General features: G+C 39.2%; 1 protein-coding gene across 1 annotated transcript; it reads right to left on the reverse strand.

The window, feature by feature from the left end:
- Positions 1-221: 221 nt before the first annotated feature.
- Positions 222-4,473, reverse strand: LOC107802593 (uncharacterized protein At5g49945). The gene is made up of 3 exons (XM_016626124.2): positions 3,253-4,473; positions 923-1,126; positions 222-840 (listed from the first exon to the last, which is right to left on the reverse strand). Exons 1-3 carry the CDS (start codon positions 4,309-4,311, stop codon positions 610-612), a joined length of 1,494 nt encoding a protein of 497 aa, XP_016481610.1. The 5' UTR covers positions 4,312-4,473; the 3' UTR covers positions 222-609.
- Positions 4,474-19,193: the final 14,720 nt, after the last annotated feature.

Genomic DNA, 19,193 nt, shown 5'->3' on the forward strand with positions numbered 1-19,193 from the left:
TTTTTCTAAGTTCATTGAACTCAGCTGGAAACAGGAAGGAAAAAAAGTGATAACATGCACAACCAGATAATCGCTAACCATCTGAGCTTTTCAGACTTGTATCAGCATTTATCCCCATTGCTTATACAATCTCTCAAGAAATCGTCGTCAAATCTTGTTTTGCATTTGAGATGTGGGTTAAAATGATAATCATAATAACAAAAGAAAAAAACAAAGTAAAATTTGTAACAAGTGGCCAATAATGTGGTGACATCATCAGCTTTACAGTAGCAGATAAACTACAGTGTTGTTGCGATCAATCATTCCAATCATTTAGACCGCCAAAATTCAGATCTAAGTTTTTCTACTTAGTGTAAGAAATTGTTCTCAGTTCTAACAAAATATTATTTTAACTGTGTACCCATTACTTCACAATAGGCACCAAACTAAGTCAAAATCCACAACCTGTGGCCAGAATAAGGAAAGACCCCTAGACTACTTAACTAAATTACAGAACCAACAAAGAGACATCCCGTCTACCTAATACAAGAATCAAATTCAGCGACACTCGGACACACAATGACCATTGACGGGATCTAGAGAAGATTGAGATGTCACATAAACTCGAATCTACCCAGCCCGGGTCATTTTCATTTTTGGCATTGCCTTCTTCATCTGCCGAGCACGCTCTTTAGCCTCTTTCTTGCGAAGAGCCTCTGCACTAAGCTTAGCCTCAGCTTCCTCTATCTTCTTTCTCTGCTCAGCCTTCTTCCTCTGCAGCGCTTCCTGCCTGGCATTCTGTAGTTCTTTGTAAATCTCTTGAGCAATCTTCGTTCTTGCTCCATCAGTTTTTGTGCGGGCCTGAACCGTAGAAATCAAAGTTAAGATAGTATGAATTTGTTCAAATTTTACATACAGTAAAGCTTCATCCATAATTACTCACATGCGAGCTCAACTTGTATCGTCCAACTAAGTCAATGTAATAAGGTACAAGAGCCACAAGCCGGGTCATATCAGCCATGTTTTTGGCATCAGGGAGAGCAAACTTGAATATCAGCATCTTCTTGTGTGAACCCAGATGTTGATCAGAGAAATGCACCGAGATGAAACCTTTGCCAAATTTCTCATATGCTTTGTCACCGAAAACCTGCAGGTATTAACATAAAGCTATATCACATACTACACCTGATTAAAAAAAGCTATATCAAGTACTACTCACTAAGGATGCTCATCTGAGAGCAATAAAAGTTCATCATTAGCTTATTCTGCAGTTTGCTGTTCTGTGAACCAAAGGAGCAAGTGTTCCCACAGAAAAAGAGCAAAAGAAAAGAAATGACTTTCACCTCTGGGGTGAGGTATAGTGGACTAGGACTGACAATTAATCCTAATAATCGGGTAGATTGCAACCACAGGTAACAAAAAGGAGCGGCTAGAACTGGATAAATGTGTCCTCGGGTCAGAACAGAGACGTAGAAACACGTGAACCAAAATCCTTTTCCACAAAAGAATTCCACCTTCACAACATTTGCACAAGACAAACCCCAATGTTTGTAATAGGTTTACCCTCTTGGCACAATTGATGATAAGAATAATATTCTGACTTATTTTCGCACTTTAAAAACAAATAGAGAAATCAATATGGTGCTACAAATAGAGGAATCAATATGGTGCTCAGTTTCCTAGCCAACTCATCTAAAGTTCGATACTCCCGCAGTATCGAATATCGATACAGAGATGTGGGAAAGAATTAAATTTTAAAATCAAATCCAGAGACTAAATTTACATTTAAGAAAGATTTTCTCTTCAATAATTATGAATTTCATTTACCCAATCAATCCCAAGTTCAATAATTATAAATGTCATTAATCCCATCAATCCTAAAAAAAATGTCCACCTCCTTTTCTTTTGTATCCCTTTCTACAAGAAAGTTTTACCTTATACTTCATCACCCCCATTTTGCCCGACCAACTTTCTACTTAGCATGCTCCAAAGAGAACATTCTATTCCTCAAATGGAAAAACCATCGACATCACAGAAAGCCAAGTTAATTGATAGTGACTACTTTACGCTGTTTGCTTGGATAAAAAGAGGAGAGACTGAAGGAGTACAAGTAAAAGTGGAGCCTAAGGAGTCATTTCGATGTACAAGATGAGTGGAGTAGAAGTGAATGAGTTGGTTACACCTCACCATTAACTTTTATACTCCATCAAAAATTGGACAAAAGAGAAGAATGTATCATGCCCCTTTTTGGTGGAATTTCTCTTCCCGTTATCAGGACAATAAATCATCAATACTTCAAACACAAAAACTAAACCAGTTAGTCTCTCTTTTCCCCCCTGTTCCTCCCTTCCCACAGGACCACAAATAGTGTCATCATTATGAATTAAAGGTGAGATTGTCATACTCTTCCGACTTCTTCTAACTATCTTAACGTTTCCAATAAAGTTAATACAGTTATTCATATACTTTTTTCCTCGTCTCCACAAACATCAAACAAAGTCAATCTCTTTGGGCGAAGATAGTATAATTTACCGCCAGAAAATTCATTGACCTACTTTTAAAACTAGATAACTGAGTAGGCAGGGTCAAAATATCGTTCCTTTTTTGGATCAAGTAGGGTCAGATACTTTCATTCTGTCTGCTTTAAAAATCCTTGAGGTTAAGGTTCCTGTCACTTTTAGTTTCTACCCACAAAATCAACAAGTAACTTAGGTACTTAAAGGTGCAAATCTTTAAGCTTCTTCTAGCAAGTGAAGCTCTGTTCACAGTTCACATGCAAACTGAACTACTCAACAATCCCTTCCAATTCTCCTTTTCTTACATGTGTCACTAAGCAACTCTACCAAACATTGCCCACTCTTATTCCTATTCAGTAGATCACCAACTTCCACAACGCGTAATTACTTCAACTTAATCATAACACTTATGACAACAGCTTACTAGTAAAAATTCCTAGAAACCATAATTCTCCAAAACCTGAAAGTTAGTACTAACATTTAAGCACAGTAGATTTCCACGCTCCAATATCTATATTAGAACTTAGAAGCCTTCATGGCTTCTCAATAAGTGCTAGAATATAGGAAAAATATAAATGGAATCAAAGTCACTGCATATATATAAAAGTTCAGAATGACAGTTGAGCTTAGAATAGATACTCCAACTCAACATTTGCAAAAGAACACGAAATTTCAATCTAGCACAACTCACTAACATTCATATTATTTTTCTACCAACAAAATATCCGAGCTAGAAAAAAGGCATTCAGACACAAACCTGATCGAGCACAGTTTCATTGATCATATCCCCAGCCACCTCCTTCGACTCGGAAACAACAGCCAACTCTTCAGCAACCCATTTCCTCCCACTGGGCGGGCTCACCAACGATGCAAACCTCTGAAGATCCGTAATCTCCTTTTGCATCGTCTTGGCCAGTTTCTTCCTAGCCACAGCAAGAACCACGTGGTCCATTGCATCATCATTCATATACACCTCAAACGTTATCTCATCTTTGCAAGGCACCACCATATTATACAACCTCGAAATCAAATCATGCCTGCTTTTAAGCTCCATCGTAGCCAACAAACCCTGGCAAAATCTCCTCCCACTAGCATAAAATTTGAACACATTTTGTCCTTCTTTCAACAACAATGGTGAATCATCGGTTTCCCCAACACCCAATAAGCTAAAATTCTTCTCAAAGATAGAGTCTTTTGTTGCAAATTTACTAGCCCAAGCTAATGCTAAGTTCTCATTCTCTTTTTTTCCAGTAAAATAGTTTATTACAAACATAATCAAGAAAGAAACACAAACAATCTCAACAGTATAGGAAGATATGGATTTCGGGATTTCAGGCTCGGGCTCTGGTTCAGATTTCAAATTAGGATCGGAATCGGAAGAAGTGGGAGTGGCAGTGACAGATTCAGTAATTAAAGGGGAAGCAGAGGTTAAAGATTGAGGAATACCTTCGAATTCATCCTCATCCCAGTAGTCAAAGGATGTTGAAGCTGGTTTTGGATCGGACGGCTGAGATGTAACGGGAGGGGCTGGATCAGGAGGGCCGTGGTGGGATTCAACAGGGTCGGAGACGGAGAGAGTAGTGGTAAGGGGAGGTGGTGGGGTGGAGGAGATGATTGGGTCGATGGGTTCAGCGAAGTCATCGACTTCATCGGCGTCGAAACCCTCGAAGTGGCGGTTCTCGGCGGCGGAGACGGGGGAGAGGTGGTGGAGGAGGAGGGAAAGGATGGAGAAAAGGGCAATAAGGTAAAAGAGAGTGTCGCCTCTAGGGAGGAAGAAGGAGGAGAAATGAGAAAGGGAAAAGGACCGCTTCGCCATGAGAGTGTGTGCTTGGATTTGATCTCTCTCTGCTTCTGTTTGAGGAAGAAGAATGAGATATATGTATTTACTACTAATGTAAAGAGAAAATAGATGTGTGCGTCTGTGTGATTAGGCCTTTAGCCTAATCTCCAAATCTCACGGTTAATCATGTCTTAGCCTAATGATTAGAGCCAGCTTAGGGAGTTATTTCACCCTACATGATACATTTGGGATCGTTTAGTGTTTGTATTACTATTGCATTATTTGTTGTATGCATGTGCTATCCACTATTGACCATATTTGGTTTTTTTTTTGGCATAAATAAATAGTACCCATAATATATGTGGATTTTATGTGAAATATAATGTAAATAAATAGTACCCATAATATTATTTTAAAGAGACTTATATAGTCGTGGAATAACTTTTTTGTTCTATATTTTTCTTTATTCTATTATCCAATGCTTAGTATTTTTACATTGTTAATAGAAATTTTTATTAACAAATTACTTTATTTACTATTTTTGTCTGCTCGCTTTCTTTTTGTAATATAAGAGAATGTATTTTTTTTTATTAATCTTGAAATATTTTTTAATTTTTAATTTTATTTTATTGTTGTCAATAATATTATCTGAATTTTAATAAATAAAATCTCTAATAAATTAAAGGGACTTATATAGTCATCGAATAAATTTCTTGTTATGTATTTTTCTTTATTATATTATCCAATATTTAATATAATTGCATTGTTAATTAAAAATTTTATTAGCATATTACTTTGTTTAATATTTTTGTTACTACTTTTTTTTTTGTAATAATAGTAGATATATATTTTATTTATTTTAAATTTTATTCTAATGTTCTCAATAATATAGTCTGAATTTTAATGAATAAAATATCTATTAAATTAAAGAGACTTGTATAGCCATTTAATTTTTTTTTGTTCTATATTTTTCTTTATTATACTTATCCAATATTTAGTATTTTTACATTGTTAATAGAAATTTTTATTTGCATGTTACTTTGTTTAATATTTTTGTCTACTACCTTTTTTTTGGTAATATAATAGAATATATATATTTTTTATTACTCTTGAAATATTTTTTTATTTTAAATTTTATCCTATTATTCTCAATAATATTCTATGAATTTTTATGAATAAAATCTCTATTAAATTAAAGAGAATTGTATAGTCAATGAATAACTTTTTTGTTCTGTATTTTTCTTTATTATATTATCCAATATTCAGTATTATTGCATTGTTAATAGAAACTTTTATTAGCATATTACTTTGTTTAATATTTTTTTCTACTGCTTTCTTTTTATGATATAATAGAAGATATATATTTTATTACTCTTGAAATATTTTTTATTTTAAATTTTATCCTATTATTCTCAATAATATTATCTGAATTTTAATAAATAAAATCTCTATTAAATTCAAGAAACTTATATAGTCATAGAATAATTATTTTGTTATGTATTTTTTTTATTATATTATTCAATATTTACCATTATCGCATTGTTAATAGAAACTTTTATTAGCATATTACTTAACAAAATTTTTTGTATGCTACTCTCTTTTTATAATATAAAAGAAGATATATATTTTTATATTTTATTCTATTATTCTCAATAATATTTTTCTGAATAAAGAAACTTTTTATTTTAAAAAAGAAAAACAATAATTATTAAAAAACAAAGAAATTTTGAATTGGCAGTTTTTTATTTTTGTACTTTTATTTTATTATTTTAAAATAATTTAAAAACTCCACCTTGAAACTACACTCCGATTTGAATGGAAAACTTTTTTTAATTTTCGTTTTTTATTATGAAATATTTTATTTTATTATTTTATTGATATTTAAAATCAAAAAATAATAACCAATAACTAATTATTAACTACTTATGCCATGTGACTTTTTTCTATGCTGCCACTTGACTTAAGGATAGGGCTTTTTCCTCTCCTTTTAATAATATATAGATATTTGATATAGATTACTTTATTTAATTTTTTTTATTTTTGTATGCTACTTTTTTTTATAATATAATAGATTATATATACTTTTTATTTTATTTTTTATTCTATTATTCTAAACAATAGTTTCTGAATAAAAATAATTTTTTTATTTCTTTTTAAAAAAGAACAATTATTAAAAAAACAAAGAAATTTTGAAGTGGAAGTTTTTATTATTTGTAATTTTAGTTTTTTGTTTTGAAATAATTTAAAAACTCCAACTTGAAACTACTCTCCAATTTAAATGGATAATGTTTTTAAAATTTTTGTTTTTATTATAAACTATTTTATTTTATTATTATATAAATATTTAAATTCAAAAATAATAAATAATAAATAATTATTAACTAAATAACTAATTATTAACTACTTATGTCATGTGGCTTTTTTCTAGGCTGTCACTTTGCTTAAGGAGAGGGTTTTTTCCTCTTTTTTTAATAATATATAGATATAGATTATTTACTGTTTACCCGAAAAATTAGATAGAGTTAAATTTGTGTATAGTTCTAAGGATACGTGATATAACGTGGTACAAATTGTAGAGTGAAGTAGAAATATATATATTCATGAGAAATGGAATGAAATATAAGGCAGAGCAAAAAGAAATATTGATTAACAAGGCAAAGTAAATGAGCCAAAAAGTGTTAATCTCTCTAAAGTTGTCTTTGTTACAATGTGTCCCCTTATGCTTACAAGGATTCCTCTTTTTATAGTAGAGGGATCCTACTTTATCTATAATAAAAAATATATAGTGGAGAACCCATGATAAATTATCTTTTCCTCGATTTCTGCCAAGATTCTCTCCCCTAATGCGGTTGCAACGGTTCTTGTCTGTGAGCTCGATACTGGCTCGAGATCGGTATTGGATCGAGCCCTCGGCCTTGGTTCGAGCTCGATTCTGACTTGGAGTCTCGATATTCGGGGTGAGTGTTAGTCGGTCTATGCATCTTCGACAATCTTCGCTTTGCCTCGTAGTTCGATTTGGATATGAGCTCGATAATGATACCGAGCTTGTCATTGATCGGTCTTAGAGTTCGAAGCTTGACGCCCTTACTTCGGACCTCGACCTGTCGTCACGTAGATACCCTTTGATCGAAGTATTATCATCTCGACCAGTCCGTACGACTGACTTAATCAGTTTTGACCGTACACATATAGTCCCCTCGTTTCTCGGAAAGGATGTAACGAGAAAGGATATGATTTTCCACCAGTACGGTTAGACGTACACTGACGTCTGCATCGAGTTCGATCGTGACGTATGTGATAGCGGTCCGTCAGTTCCGTTTATCGAGGCATTTAATGCGTGTCAGGTGACGGTCGGCCATTACCGAGATTGAACCGCCACCACTTAACCTATAAATATCCCATTTTTCTACCATTAATCACCTTTACATTCTCTGGTCAAAATTTTCTAAGCATCTTCCTATATTTTCTGAATTTGTTTGTGTTAAATTTTCCTTCTGTGTTTTTCAATACAAAAAATCTTCCTTTGAAACATCATACCCCCTTTTATTCCTTTCTTCTAAGTTCAAGAAAAATAGTGAAAACATCAAAGACCGTTCCTCAAAAAGGAGAGGCCTCTTCTTCACAGCCCACCACCGATAAAATACCGGCGGAGCCACGGCCAGAGGAGTGTGTTCCCAAAATATGCCTTCTTACCTCTGATTTTAAGCTCGACAAAAGCACGCTGGTTCTCGATCGATGCGAACCGGTATCGAGATATTTATGCTCGATAACCAAAAAGCAACTTGAACAGTTGAAGGCAGATTGTAACTGGGGCAATAAGGAAGTGGTGATTTCGACTTCCAATGACGATATTACCACCCATGTGGAAGGATTATTAAGTGTGTATACCTACCCATTTACGTTAGGACCTCTCGACCGTGTTATCATCGACTTTTGTCAGCAATACCAAATAACTCTAGGCCAAATTCATCCTTCCTTTTGGCGGATCGTTATTCTGATCCATTTCTTTTCAAACATGTTCGAGGGGATGCCTTTCACCATCGATCATCTTATGAGACTATATAGTCCTCGCCTCTTTCGAGGCGGATTGATAGAACTACAACACCGGGCTACCAAGGTATTGTTCTCGAGTATAGACGAGGATAAAGATCGAGGTTGGATGGGCAGGTTTGTTCGAGTGAAGACTTCGGACCTGATCCCTGCCGAAAAGATGTCGTTCCGCGAAGAATGGAATATGAATCGTGAGTGTAATTTATTGTTTTATTCCCTATTGCCTTATTTCTTTGCTTGTTTTCTTGCCGATATCCCTTTTGTGATGCAGTGGTTCCCTGGATGCCTGGCGCCGTTACCGACCTTAAGAGCTGGGTACTGGCTCTAGCTTCGAACTCCTCTTATGCAGAACATTCGTGGCGTGATCTGGCAAAGGGTCGATGGGAGGCGAAAAATCATGGTAAGCCTATCTTTCATGTTTTGGGAGTTCGAACGAAACATTCTCCTTATACTTAACTGATTTTCTTGTGTGTAGGCCTGCGCAGAGATGCAGTTTTGAGGCCCTTGCCCGGCGAGGAAGAGACCTCGATCCCAGCTTCCAAACCGCCGAAGGGAAATAAGAGGAAAAGGGGCCTCTACTTCCGATAATCCAAAACCGAAGGCAAGGTCGACTCGTAAGTCGAAGAAGAATACCATCACTTTGACCTCAGAGTCGGTTCAGCACCTAAGAGATGAAGATGAGGAGTTCGTGCTGATGGCCCGAACAAAGAAAACCACCGATGCTCCACAAGCAGGTGGATCGATGGTGGTTTATACAGCTCCGGCTCAAACCGAGGGTATATTGGAGAAGGATTCGGGCAGAGTTCCTGAGTCATTACAGATCGAGGATGTTTCCAATCGAAACCAACGGATTGGGAATATATTTGAAGGGGTTGTTCCCGAATCTCTTCGAACCGAAGGGAACGCCCCAAGTGACTCACCCGGGACAGCAACAATCGAAGACTCGCCCACATTTCCTACTTTTTCTGAAGGGGCGATTCGGGAAGCCCAAGCTTTGGGGGCCCTCAAACTAGACAGGCCTCATGAGAAGGACGATCCCTTATGTGGTCTTTTTACCGGTGTCAAGGATATTGCCGGTAGCAGTAAGGCATTAGATTCTTTCCATGGAGTGCGGCAAGCTTTGAATCAGGTAAACCTTATATTGTTGGTATTATCACTCATATCTATTTTTCTTTTTTCACTTCGTTTCTTCTCCCCTCGTAGGCTGCGACAGCTTATCGAGAAGCATGTTCTCGATCCCGAGCTGAGCTGCATTGATATGAGGTTGATCTCCAACAGGTTATGGAGGAGAGGAATATCCTTAAACTCCTCTTAGGGCAAAACGGGGAGGAAATCAAGGATCTCCGAGCTGATTTGACTAAAGCTCACCAAGATCAGACCGATCTGTCCGAGCAGGTAATGATACTATTAAAAGCCTATGGGCTCGATACTGGAATGATGGCTAATCTTTCAGTCTCACAGCTGCAGCAGAATCTTGAGTTGATCGGGAAACTCCGCGAGGAGGTTGATGAGATAAGGGCAGAGTCCTTAAAATAGAAAGAAAATATGGACCGCCTTGCTGCAGAGAGAGAGACTGCTCGGGCCCAGTTGTCATCGAGCGAAAGTCAACTTCAGAGCCTGAAGGAGAAAAGCTTGGCTCAAGCGAGGGAAAAGGAGGAGCTCGAGGCTCAGTTGGCCTCTGAACTTGTCGAGGCTGAAAAACAAAGACCGATGCAGATGCAATGGTGGCTGTTTACTGGGCTGATGCCGAAGCTGCTCAGTTCCATGTGAGAGAGGATGTCGATACCGCTCGAACTCGAGCATATTGGATCGCCTAATTTTCCAAATGCCAAACTCGGAGGGAAACCCTCGAGGAGATCCATGCTCGGGGCTTCGATCTTTCTGAAGAGATAACAAAGGCAAGAGAGCTTGAAGCTGAAGCTGGGGCCTTGGCCTCCGATGATGATAACGATGATGATGACGATGACGATGACAATGACGGGAGCAAAAGCGGGTCTCAGAGTGGGTAGGAGCTCGATGTAGAAAAGACTGCTCCCGTAGATGATTAGGTTACTTTGTAAGGCCCTGATCGGTCGTTTTGTAAATATCATTGTGTATATAAAGTCTTTTCTTTTTCCCAGCTTGTCTCTGTTCCCATTCTTCTTTTTAGTGAGGATTTTGTTTACTTATGTTTTATGAAAATGTTCAGCCCTTAGGCTTCATGCAATTTGCTTGAACTCAAAGTGAGATAGCCCTTAGGCTTAATAATTGAGTGAGTGAGTGTTTCGAACTCGAACTCAATATATCGTAGCCCGTAAGCTTTTTATGATCGAGTAAGTGATTGTTCGAACTCGAAGTAAGATAGCCCTTAGGCTTAATAATTTAGTGAGTGATTACTTCAAACTCGAACTCAAAGTATCGTAGCCCGTAGGCTTTTTATGATCGAGTGAGTGATTGCTCGAACTCGAAGTAAGATAGCCCTTAGGCTTAATAATTGAGTGAGTGATTGCTTCGAACTCGAACTCAAAATATCGTAGCCCGCAGGCTTTTTATGATCGAGTGAGTGATTGCTCGAACTCGAAGTAAGATAGCCCTTAGGCTTAATAATTTAGTGAGTGATTGCTTCGAACTCGAACTCAAAGTATCATCGTAGCCCGTAGGCCTTTTGTGACCGAGTGATTTGCTCGAACTCGAAGTAAGATAGACCTTAGTCTTAATAATTGAGTGAGCGATTTCTTCGAACTCAAACTCAAAGTATTTGTAGCCCATAGGCTTTTTTGATTGCTCGTATCAAAATTCTTTTGATGGTGGTTGGCCTTTAAGCCTGCTTGAATCATGAAGTAGGAAGATCTTTTCAAAGTGTGAGATATCTGAAAAGAAGAAGTTTTCCTTTATAAATCATTATACATGTGTTTGCATCTTGTGCCAAGGTTCGAGCAAAACTACGTGGGCATGGTTCGTTTTGACCATTTGGCCCTTACACTTTTCTCTATCGAGACCCTATCCGACATGAATTTGATATAAAACAACTTTCTTGTGCCGAACTTGATTTATTTGATGGTAGCCCCCTAGTATTCGAGGTTGATTATGAAGGAGCCTTGGATACTATTGAATTTCCCTCGGGTAGCATATAGTTGTTGCCTCGTTAAAAACCTTGCCGAAAAACCCATTTGGGATAAAAGCCGAATTAAGGAAAAAAAGAGTACAATGCGTGCTTTAAAACTAGAGGTCTTGATGTCTTTTGTCGAATTCCTGCAATGAGTTAGTGTCGAATATATGTATATAGACGATAGAGAAGAGAAAATCATACCTTAACAATAATATCATTTGAGAAGCGATATGTTCCAATTGTTTGGCAATGGTTTTCCATCCATTGTTCCAAGTTTATAAGACCCTTTCCCGACTATATCGAGGACTTGATAGGGTCCTTCCCAATTTGGGCCGAGCTTCCCTTCATTAGGATCTCGAGTATTGATGGTGACCTTTCTTAGGACCAAGTCCCCGGCCTTGAAATGGCGGAGGTTGGTTCTTCTATTGTAGTACCTTTCGATTCATTGTTATTGTGCAGCCATTCGAACTAGTGCCGCTTCTCGTTTTTCATCTAATAATTCGAGGCTAGTATTCATAGCCTCGTAGTTCGACTCTTCCGATGTATGTCGGAACCTTGCGCTGGGTTCTCTGACTGAAATTAAAGCTTCGGAGCCATACACTAAGAAAAACGGAGTCGCTCCCGTATTGGATTTAGATGTTGTCCGATATGCCCAAAGGACTTCGGGCAAAATTTCTCTCCACTTTCCTTTAGTTTCGTTCAATTTTTTCTTCATGTTTTGGATGATAGTCTTGTTCGTTGATTCGGCCTGTCCGTTCTCACTAGGATGATATGGTGTTGACAGTATCCTTTTTATTTTATTGTCTTAGAGGAATTTTGTCACTTTACCACCGATAAATTGCTTACCATTGTCGCATGTTATTTCTGCTGGTATCCCAAATCGACACACGATGTGATCCCATATGAAATCTATAACCTATTTCTCTCTCACATTCTCGAACGCCTGTGCTTCAACCCGTTTAGAGAAATAATCACTCATAAATAAAATGAATTTAGCTTTACCTGAGGCCGATGGTAGAGGGCCGACGATATCCATTCCCCATTTCATGAATGGACATGGGAAAATGACTGAATGAAGCTGCTCTCCGAGTTGATGGATCATTGGTGCAAACCTTTGACATTTATCACATTTTCAAATAAACTCCTTAGTGTCCTTTTCCATGTTATCCCAGTAGTATCCTACTCTGATGCTTTTGCAAATTAGTGGTTCGGCGCCGGAGTGGTTTCCACAAGTGCCCCCATGGACCTCTCGTAAAACATAATCGGTGTCTCCCGGCCCCAAGCATACTGTCAGTGGTCCATCGAACGTCCTTCTGTATAATGTTCCATCTTCAACCAATGTGAATCGAGTAGCCTTGGTTCGTAGAACCCTCGATTCTTTAAGGTTCGATGGGAGTTTTCCATTCTTTAAGTATTCGATATACTTATTCCTCCAATCTCAGTTTAAGCTCATGGAATTCATCTCGGCATGTCCCTCCTTGATTATAGATCTTGAGAGTTGAACGACAGTCCCCGAGTCGATCTTATCTTCCTCGACCGATGATCCCAGATTTGCGAGTGCGTCGGCCTCACTTTCTGCTCTCGAGGCACATGTTGTAGGGTCCATTCTTTGAAACGGTGCAGAGCTACCTGTAATTTGTCCAAATACCTTTGCATCCTATCTTCTCGAACCTCGAAAGTTTTGTTTACTTGGTTCACCACTAGTAAAGAGTCACATTTGGCTTCAATGACTTCTGCTACCAAGCTTTTAGCTAGCTCGAGACATGCAATCATAACCTCGTATTCGACCTCATTGTTAGTCAATCTAGTGGTTTTGATGGATTGCCTAATAATGCCACATGTGGGAGGTTTCAATACGATGCCAAGCCCGGACCCCTTCACATTTGAAGCACCATCTGTGTAGAGGGTCCAAACCCACGACGACGTACCCGATTTTAACGAGAGTTCTTTTTCAACTTCGGGTATGAGGGTTGGCGTGAAATCGGCCACGAAGTCCGCTAAAATTTGGGACTTGATGTCCATACGGGGTTGATATTCGATATCGTACCCACTTAGTTCGACGGCCCATTTGGCCAATCGGCCCGATAGTTCAGGTTTGTGCATTACGAAGTGGGTAAGTGATTAAAACGCATATGGGGTGACTTTGAAAGGATGGTCTTAACTTTATAGAGGTGCTTATTAGTGCGAGTGCCAATTTCTCTAAGTGTGGGTATATAGTCTCTGCCTCTCCTAAGGTCCGACTTACATAATAAACAGGAAATTGTGTACCTTGCTCTTCTCGAACTAGGATGCCACTTACCGCGATTTCCGACACCGCCAAGTATAAGTAAAGCTTCTCATCTGTCTTCGGAGTGTGAAGCAGTGGTGGGCTCGATAGGTACCGCTTCAATTGTTCTAGTGCCTATTGGCATTCTAGGGTCCAAGCGAAATCGTTCTTCTTCTTGAGTAGAGAGAAAAACTTGTGGCTTCGATCTGACGACCTTGAAATGAATCGGCCTAAGGCATCTATCCGTCCGGTCAGCCTTTGCACTGCTTTCACACTGTCCACGACGGTGATGTCTTCGATGGCCTTGATTTTGTCGGGGTTGATCTCGATCCCCCGATTCGATACCATGAAGCCAAGGAACATACCCAACCCAACCCCGAAAGCACATTTCTAGGGGTTGAGTTTCATGTTGTATTTCCTTAAAATTTTGAATGTTTCCTGCAAATGAGTCAAATGGTCCTCTGCGCATAGGGATTTAACTAGCATGTCATCAATGTAAACTTCCATCGACTTACTTATCTGTCCTTCGAACATTTTATTCACTAGGCGTTGGTAAGTAGCACCTGTATTTTTTTAGCCCGAATGACATTACATTATAACAGTAGGTTCCATACTTAGTGATAAATGAAGTTTTTTCTTGGTCCTCCGGATTCATTCGAATTTGATTGTACCCAGAATAGGCGTCGAGAAAAGTAATGATTTTGTGGCCGGCTGTGGCATCGATCATGCGATCGATGCTAGGCAGTGGAAAAGAATCTTTGGGGCATACTTTGTTTAAATATTTATAATCTACACATATTCTAAGTTTGTTCCCCCTTTTAGGGATTATAACTACATTGGCTAACCATTCGGGATATTTCACTTCCCGAATTGACCCCATTTTGAGAAGTTTAGTTACCTCATCCTTTACAAATGCGTGTTTTACCTCGGACCGAGGTCTTCTTTTTTGCTTCACCGGTTTGAACCTAGGGTCCAAGCTCAGCTGGTGCGTTGTTATCGACGGTGGGATCCATGTCATGTCTAAATGGGACCAAGCATAACAATCTATGTTATCAATAAGGAATTAAATAAGTTTTTTCCTTAGTTCGGGGGTCAATCCCGTTCCCGGGTATACCTTCCTTTCGGGCAGATTTTCGATTAATATAACCTGCTCCAGTTCTTCGATCGTCGATTTGGTGGCGTCAGAGTCGTCAGGGACGATAAAAGTTCGAGGGGTCAAAAAATCTTCCTCGTCATCTTTTATTTCTTGCTTCACCGATTCGGCCGAGACCGGTGGCTGTGATTGCTATTTGGCCTCTCGTCTATCTTTTATGCTCGACCTTTTCGAGGCCGATAACGTGGGTATCGACATTACCTCATCGACCGCAAATATTTCCTTCGCAGCATGTTGCTTCCCGTATACTATTTTTATGCCGTCCGACGTAGGGAATTTTATTACTTGGTGGAGAGTCAAAGACACTTCCCTCATATTGTGGATCCAAGGCCTTCCGAGTAGGGCGTTGTACCTCATGTCGCCTTCGATTATGTGGAACTTGGTATTTTGGATGGTTCCGTCCACATTCACGGGTAGAATAATTTCCCCTTTAGTCGTTTCACTGGCCATATTGAAGTCGTTTAAGACCCGAGCTGCGGGCACAACTTGATTCTGCAAACCGAGTTGCTCCACCACCCAAGATCGGATGATATTCGGAGAGCTACCTGGATTCACTAAAACACGCTTAACTTGAACTTTATTTAATAGGATAGAAATTACCAGAGCGTCGTTGTGAGGCTGAGAAATGCCTTCCGCTTCTTCAATTTCGAATGATAAAGTGCCCTCGGGTACATAACCTCGAGTTTGTTTTTCCCATGTGGCCAATACTTTGCCGCATTTGAGTACGGGTCCCTGTGTAGTGTCGACTCCGCCGATAATCATATGAATGATATGTTGAGGTTCCTCTTGTTTATCTTTTCTTTTGGCGTCCCTTTCTCTGAAGTGATATTTGGCTCGGTTACTGAGGAATTCTCGAAGGTGGCCCTCATTGAATAGATGAGCTACCTCCTCTCTTAATTGTCTGCAATCCTCGGTCCTGTGGCCATGCGTACCATGATACTTGCACATCGAATTCGGGTTCCTTTGGGAAAGGTCAGTTTGCATGGGTCTGGGCCACCTGGTATTTTTGATTCTTCCGATCGCCGATACAATGCCCGATACATCGATGCTGAAATTGTACTCTGATACCCGAGGTGCCTCTACAGGATCGGCATATATGTCAAAGCCACTCTTGCTCATAAGCCCTCGAGAATTTTATCCTCGATTACTCCTTCGATTGTTCCGGGCGATATTGCGTGTCGAACCATTGTTCGTTCGATCTGCAACGTATGGTTGATATCGATCTCTGTTCAACCTCTGTTCTCTGTCGATGTCCCTCTGGTTTTTAATAGCCGATTTGTTCTGATACATGGATCCGGAAGGAGCTCCTAATTGGTCGTCTTCGACCCTAATTTTTGACTGGTATCGATTGTGTACATCTGCCCAAGTTATTGCCGGATACTTGATCAAATTTTGCTTCAGCCGACGTGGTGCTATTGAACTTTGCTCGTTCAACCCTTGGGTGAAAGCTTGGATGGCCCAGTCGTCTGTGACCGGTGGCAATTCCATACGTTCCATTTGAAATCGGGACACGAACTCCCTCGGCATTTCATTATCCCTTTGTTTTACTTTGAAAAGGTCTGATTTCCTTGTTGCAACCTTTTTATGGCACCAGCGTGTGCCTTTACAAACGAATCCGCTAATATGGCAAATGAATCGATGGAATTTGGTGGTAGGTTGTGATACCAAATCATCGCCCCCTTCGAGAGGGTCTCTCTGAATATTTTCAACAACACGGACTCGATTTCATCATCTTCCATATCGTTACCCTTGATGGCATACGTATAAGAGGTGATGTGTTCGTTAGGATCGGTCGTACCATTATATTTGGGGATTTCAGGCATACGGAATTTTTTGGGGATTGGTTTTGGGGCTGTACTCGAAGGAAAAGACTTTTGTACGAATTTCTTGGAATCCAACCCTTTTATCGTGGGCGGAGCTCCTGGAATTTGATCGACCCTAGAATTATATGTGTTCTACTTTCTTATCATTGGCCTCGATTCGCTTTGTGAGCTCCTCAAGTATTTTAGTAATTTCGGGGGTAGTCCCTGATTCTGGTTCGTTTGACCTCTCTACGGCTGGCTCCGTTCGGTGGGTAATTTCTCGAGGTGGACTGGGCTCCGGTCTGCTTGGTAGCTGGCTTTGGCTATGCAACTGAGCTATCGCTACCTGATGGGATTGCAACATTTCAAAAATCATACGCAAGCTGACTTCGTTTTCTTCCAACGTTATGGGAGTCTCGAGCTGCAGATCGAGTACCGCCATGAATGTTATTTTCTGGCTTGGAACGTTGGTTTGCCTCAAAGGCCATATGTGAGTTGACATCTAGCGGTACTTCGGCTCCAGCTTCAATGACATCGATAAGCGGCCTTCCGGCCCTGGGCATCAAGTTATTGGTTTCGTCTTGAAGGTCGGCTTCGTTGTCGGTGGGTAAAGCCATTAATCGAGGGTTTGCCATTACTAGTTCGAGTCAGAGACACTCTCAAAAGATGAGCGTAAACTGGTGTGTGTTGCAGATTTGTATCAAACAAACACTGTTATCCTTAGCCCCACGGTGGGCGCCAAACTGTTTACCCAAAAAATTGGATAGAGTTAAAAACTATTTACCCAAAAAATTGGATAGAGTTAAATTTTTGTATGGTTCTAAGGATACATGATATAACTTTGTACAAATTGTAGAGTGAAATAGAAATATATATATATTCTTGACAAATGGAATGAAATGTAAGGCAGAGAAAAAAGAAATATTGATGAACAAGGCAAAGTAAATGAGCCCAAAAGTGTTAATCTCTCTAAAGTTATTTTTGTTACAATGTGTGTCTGCCCTATGCTTACAAGAATTTCCCTCTTTATAGTAGAGGGATCCTACTTTATCTATAATAAAAAAATATATAGTGGAGAATCCATGATAAATTATCTTTTCCTCGATTTCTGCCAAGATTCTCTCCCCTAGTGCGGTTGCAACGGCTCTTGTCTGTGAGCTCGATACTGGCTCGACCTCGGTATTGGATCGAGCCCTCGGCCTTAATTCGAGCTCGATTCTGACTTGGAGTCTCGATATTCGGGGTGAGTGTTGGTCGATCTATGCATCTTCGATAATCTTCGCTTTGCCTCGTAGTTCAATTTGGATATGAGCTCGATAATGATACCGAGCTTGTCATTGATCGGTCTTAGAGCTCGAAGCTTGACGCCCTTACTTCGGACCTCGACCTGTCATCACGCAGATACTCTTTGATCGAAGTATTATCATCTCGACCAGTCTGTACGACTAACTTAATCGGTTTTGACTGTACACATTTACATATACCAAATTTCTTCAAACTTTTAAATGGATCATTTTAGATAATGTTTTTAATATCCACCCAACTAGTGCAACCTTAGATAATTTGGGTGAATCAAACTTGCAAGGGCTAAATTTGATACTCGTAGGAGATCGAAATGACAAGGTGGGTTGTTCTGATGGTAAACACCCTCCACTTCCAACTAAGAGGTTGTGATTTCGAGTCACCCCAAGAGCAAGGTGGGGAGTTCTTGGAGGGAAGGATGCCGAGTTTCTATTGGAAACAGCCTCTCTATCCCAGGGTAGGGGTAAGATCTGCGTACACACTACCCTTAGCGGGATTATACTGGGTTGTTGTTGTTGTATAGGAGATCGAAATGAATGTTTTCGACACATCAACAATCTGATTTTCGCCCCCTCGATTGTCTAATAACAACTGTTTTTCATTTCAGTGGCAAGTGGTGAAATACGTAGCTCTTATACCTATTTCCTATTTCTCTTTTGGTCGTTTTTTTCGGGCACCAATAATCTGGGCAACCACCTATCCAGATTCTTCAAGCTATAATCGACACGTTGGAAGGAATCTTAGAGCTCAGAATATTAATTCATAGGCCACGCCGGACATATATTTTGATGACTCAAATAAGCAATTAGTCCACAACTACTAAAAATCTACAAATACACTGCGTCGAAATTAATTTGAGACTGTTATAAGCTGCAAAATCCCTGATGCTAGTGTAAAAAGCTATGGACTATTAAACATAAGAACCATTTTAATAACATGATTAAGAATGGTAACTCTAGTCAACCAATCCAGACTTGTCCCCTCAAAATAGTAAACAATTGTCAACGGCTCACTTGTGTTTGCGTGATAAATTTTGATAAGCTGGTGAAGAAAAGACGAAAATTAGAAAAATAAAAGTAGAGGATGGTGGGGGAGAAAGTAGAAGGGTAGTACTGACCCAATTTAATGAGACAAGCATTTCAACGTGGTCCATACATGATAGTAGGCTAGTTAAGAGGCTGTTACTGGAACGAAAGATTGTGACAGGGAAATTGATTTTCTCTCCTTCAATTAGTAGTAGATTAAAGGCACCGTTGG

Source organism: Nicotiana tabacum, chromosome 19, assembly GCF_000715075.1.
Source record: "Nicotiana tabacum cultivar K326 chromosome 19, ASM71507v2, whole genome shotgun sequence".
NCBI lineage: Eukaryota > Viridiplantae > Streptophyta > Magnoliopsida > Solanales > Solanaceae > Nicotiana > Nicotiana tabacum.

Coding starts and splice junctions, on each gene's coding strand:
- LOC107802593 (XM_016626124.2), bottom strand. CDS start 4,311: ATGGCGAAGCGGTCCTTTTCCCTTTCTCATTTCTCCTCCTTCTTCCTC. Junction 1,127..3,252: donor ATGAAACTGTGCTCGATCAG/GTTTGTGTCTGA, acceptor TAATACCTGCAG/GTTTTCGGTGACAAAGCATA. Junction 841..922: donor GATACAAGTTGAGCTCGCAT/GTGAGTAATTAT, acceptor TCTACGGTTCAG/GCCCGCACAAAAACTGATGG.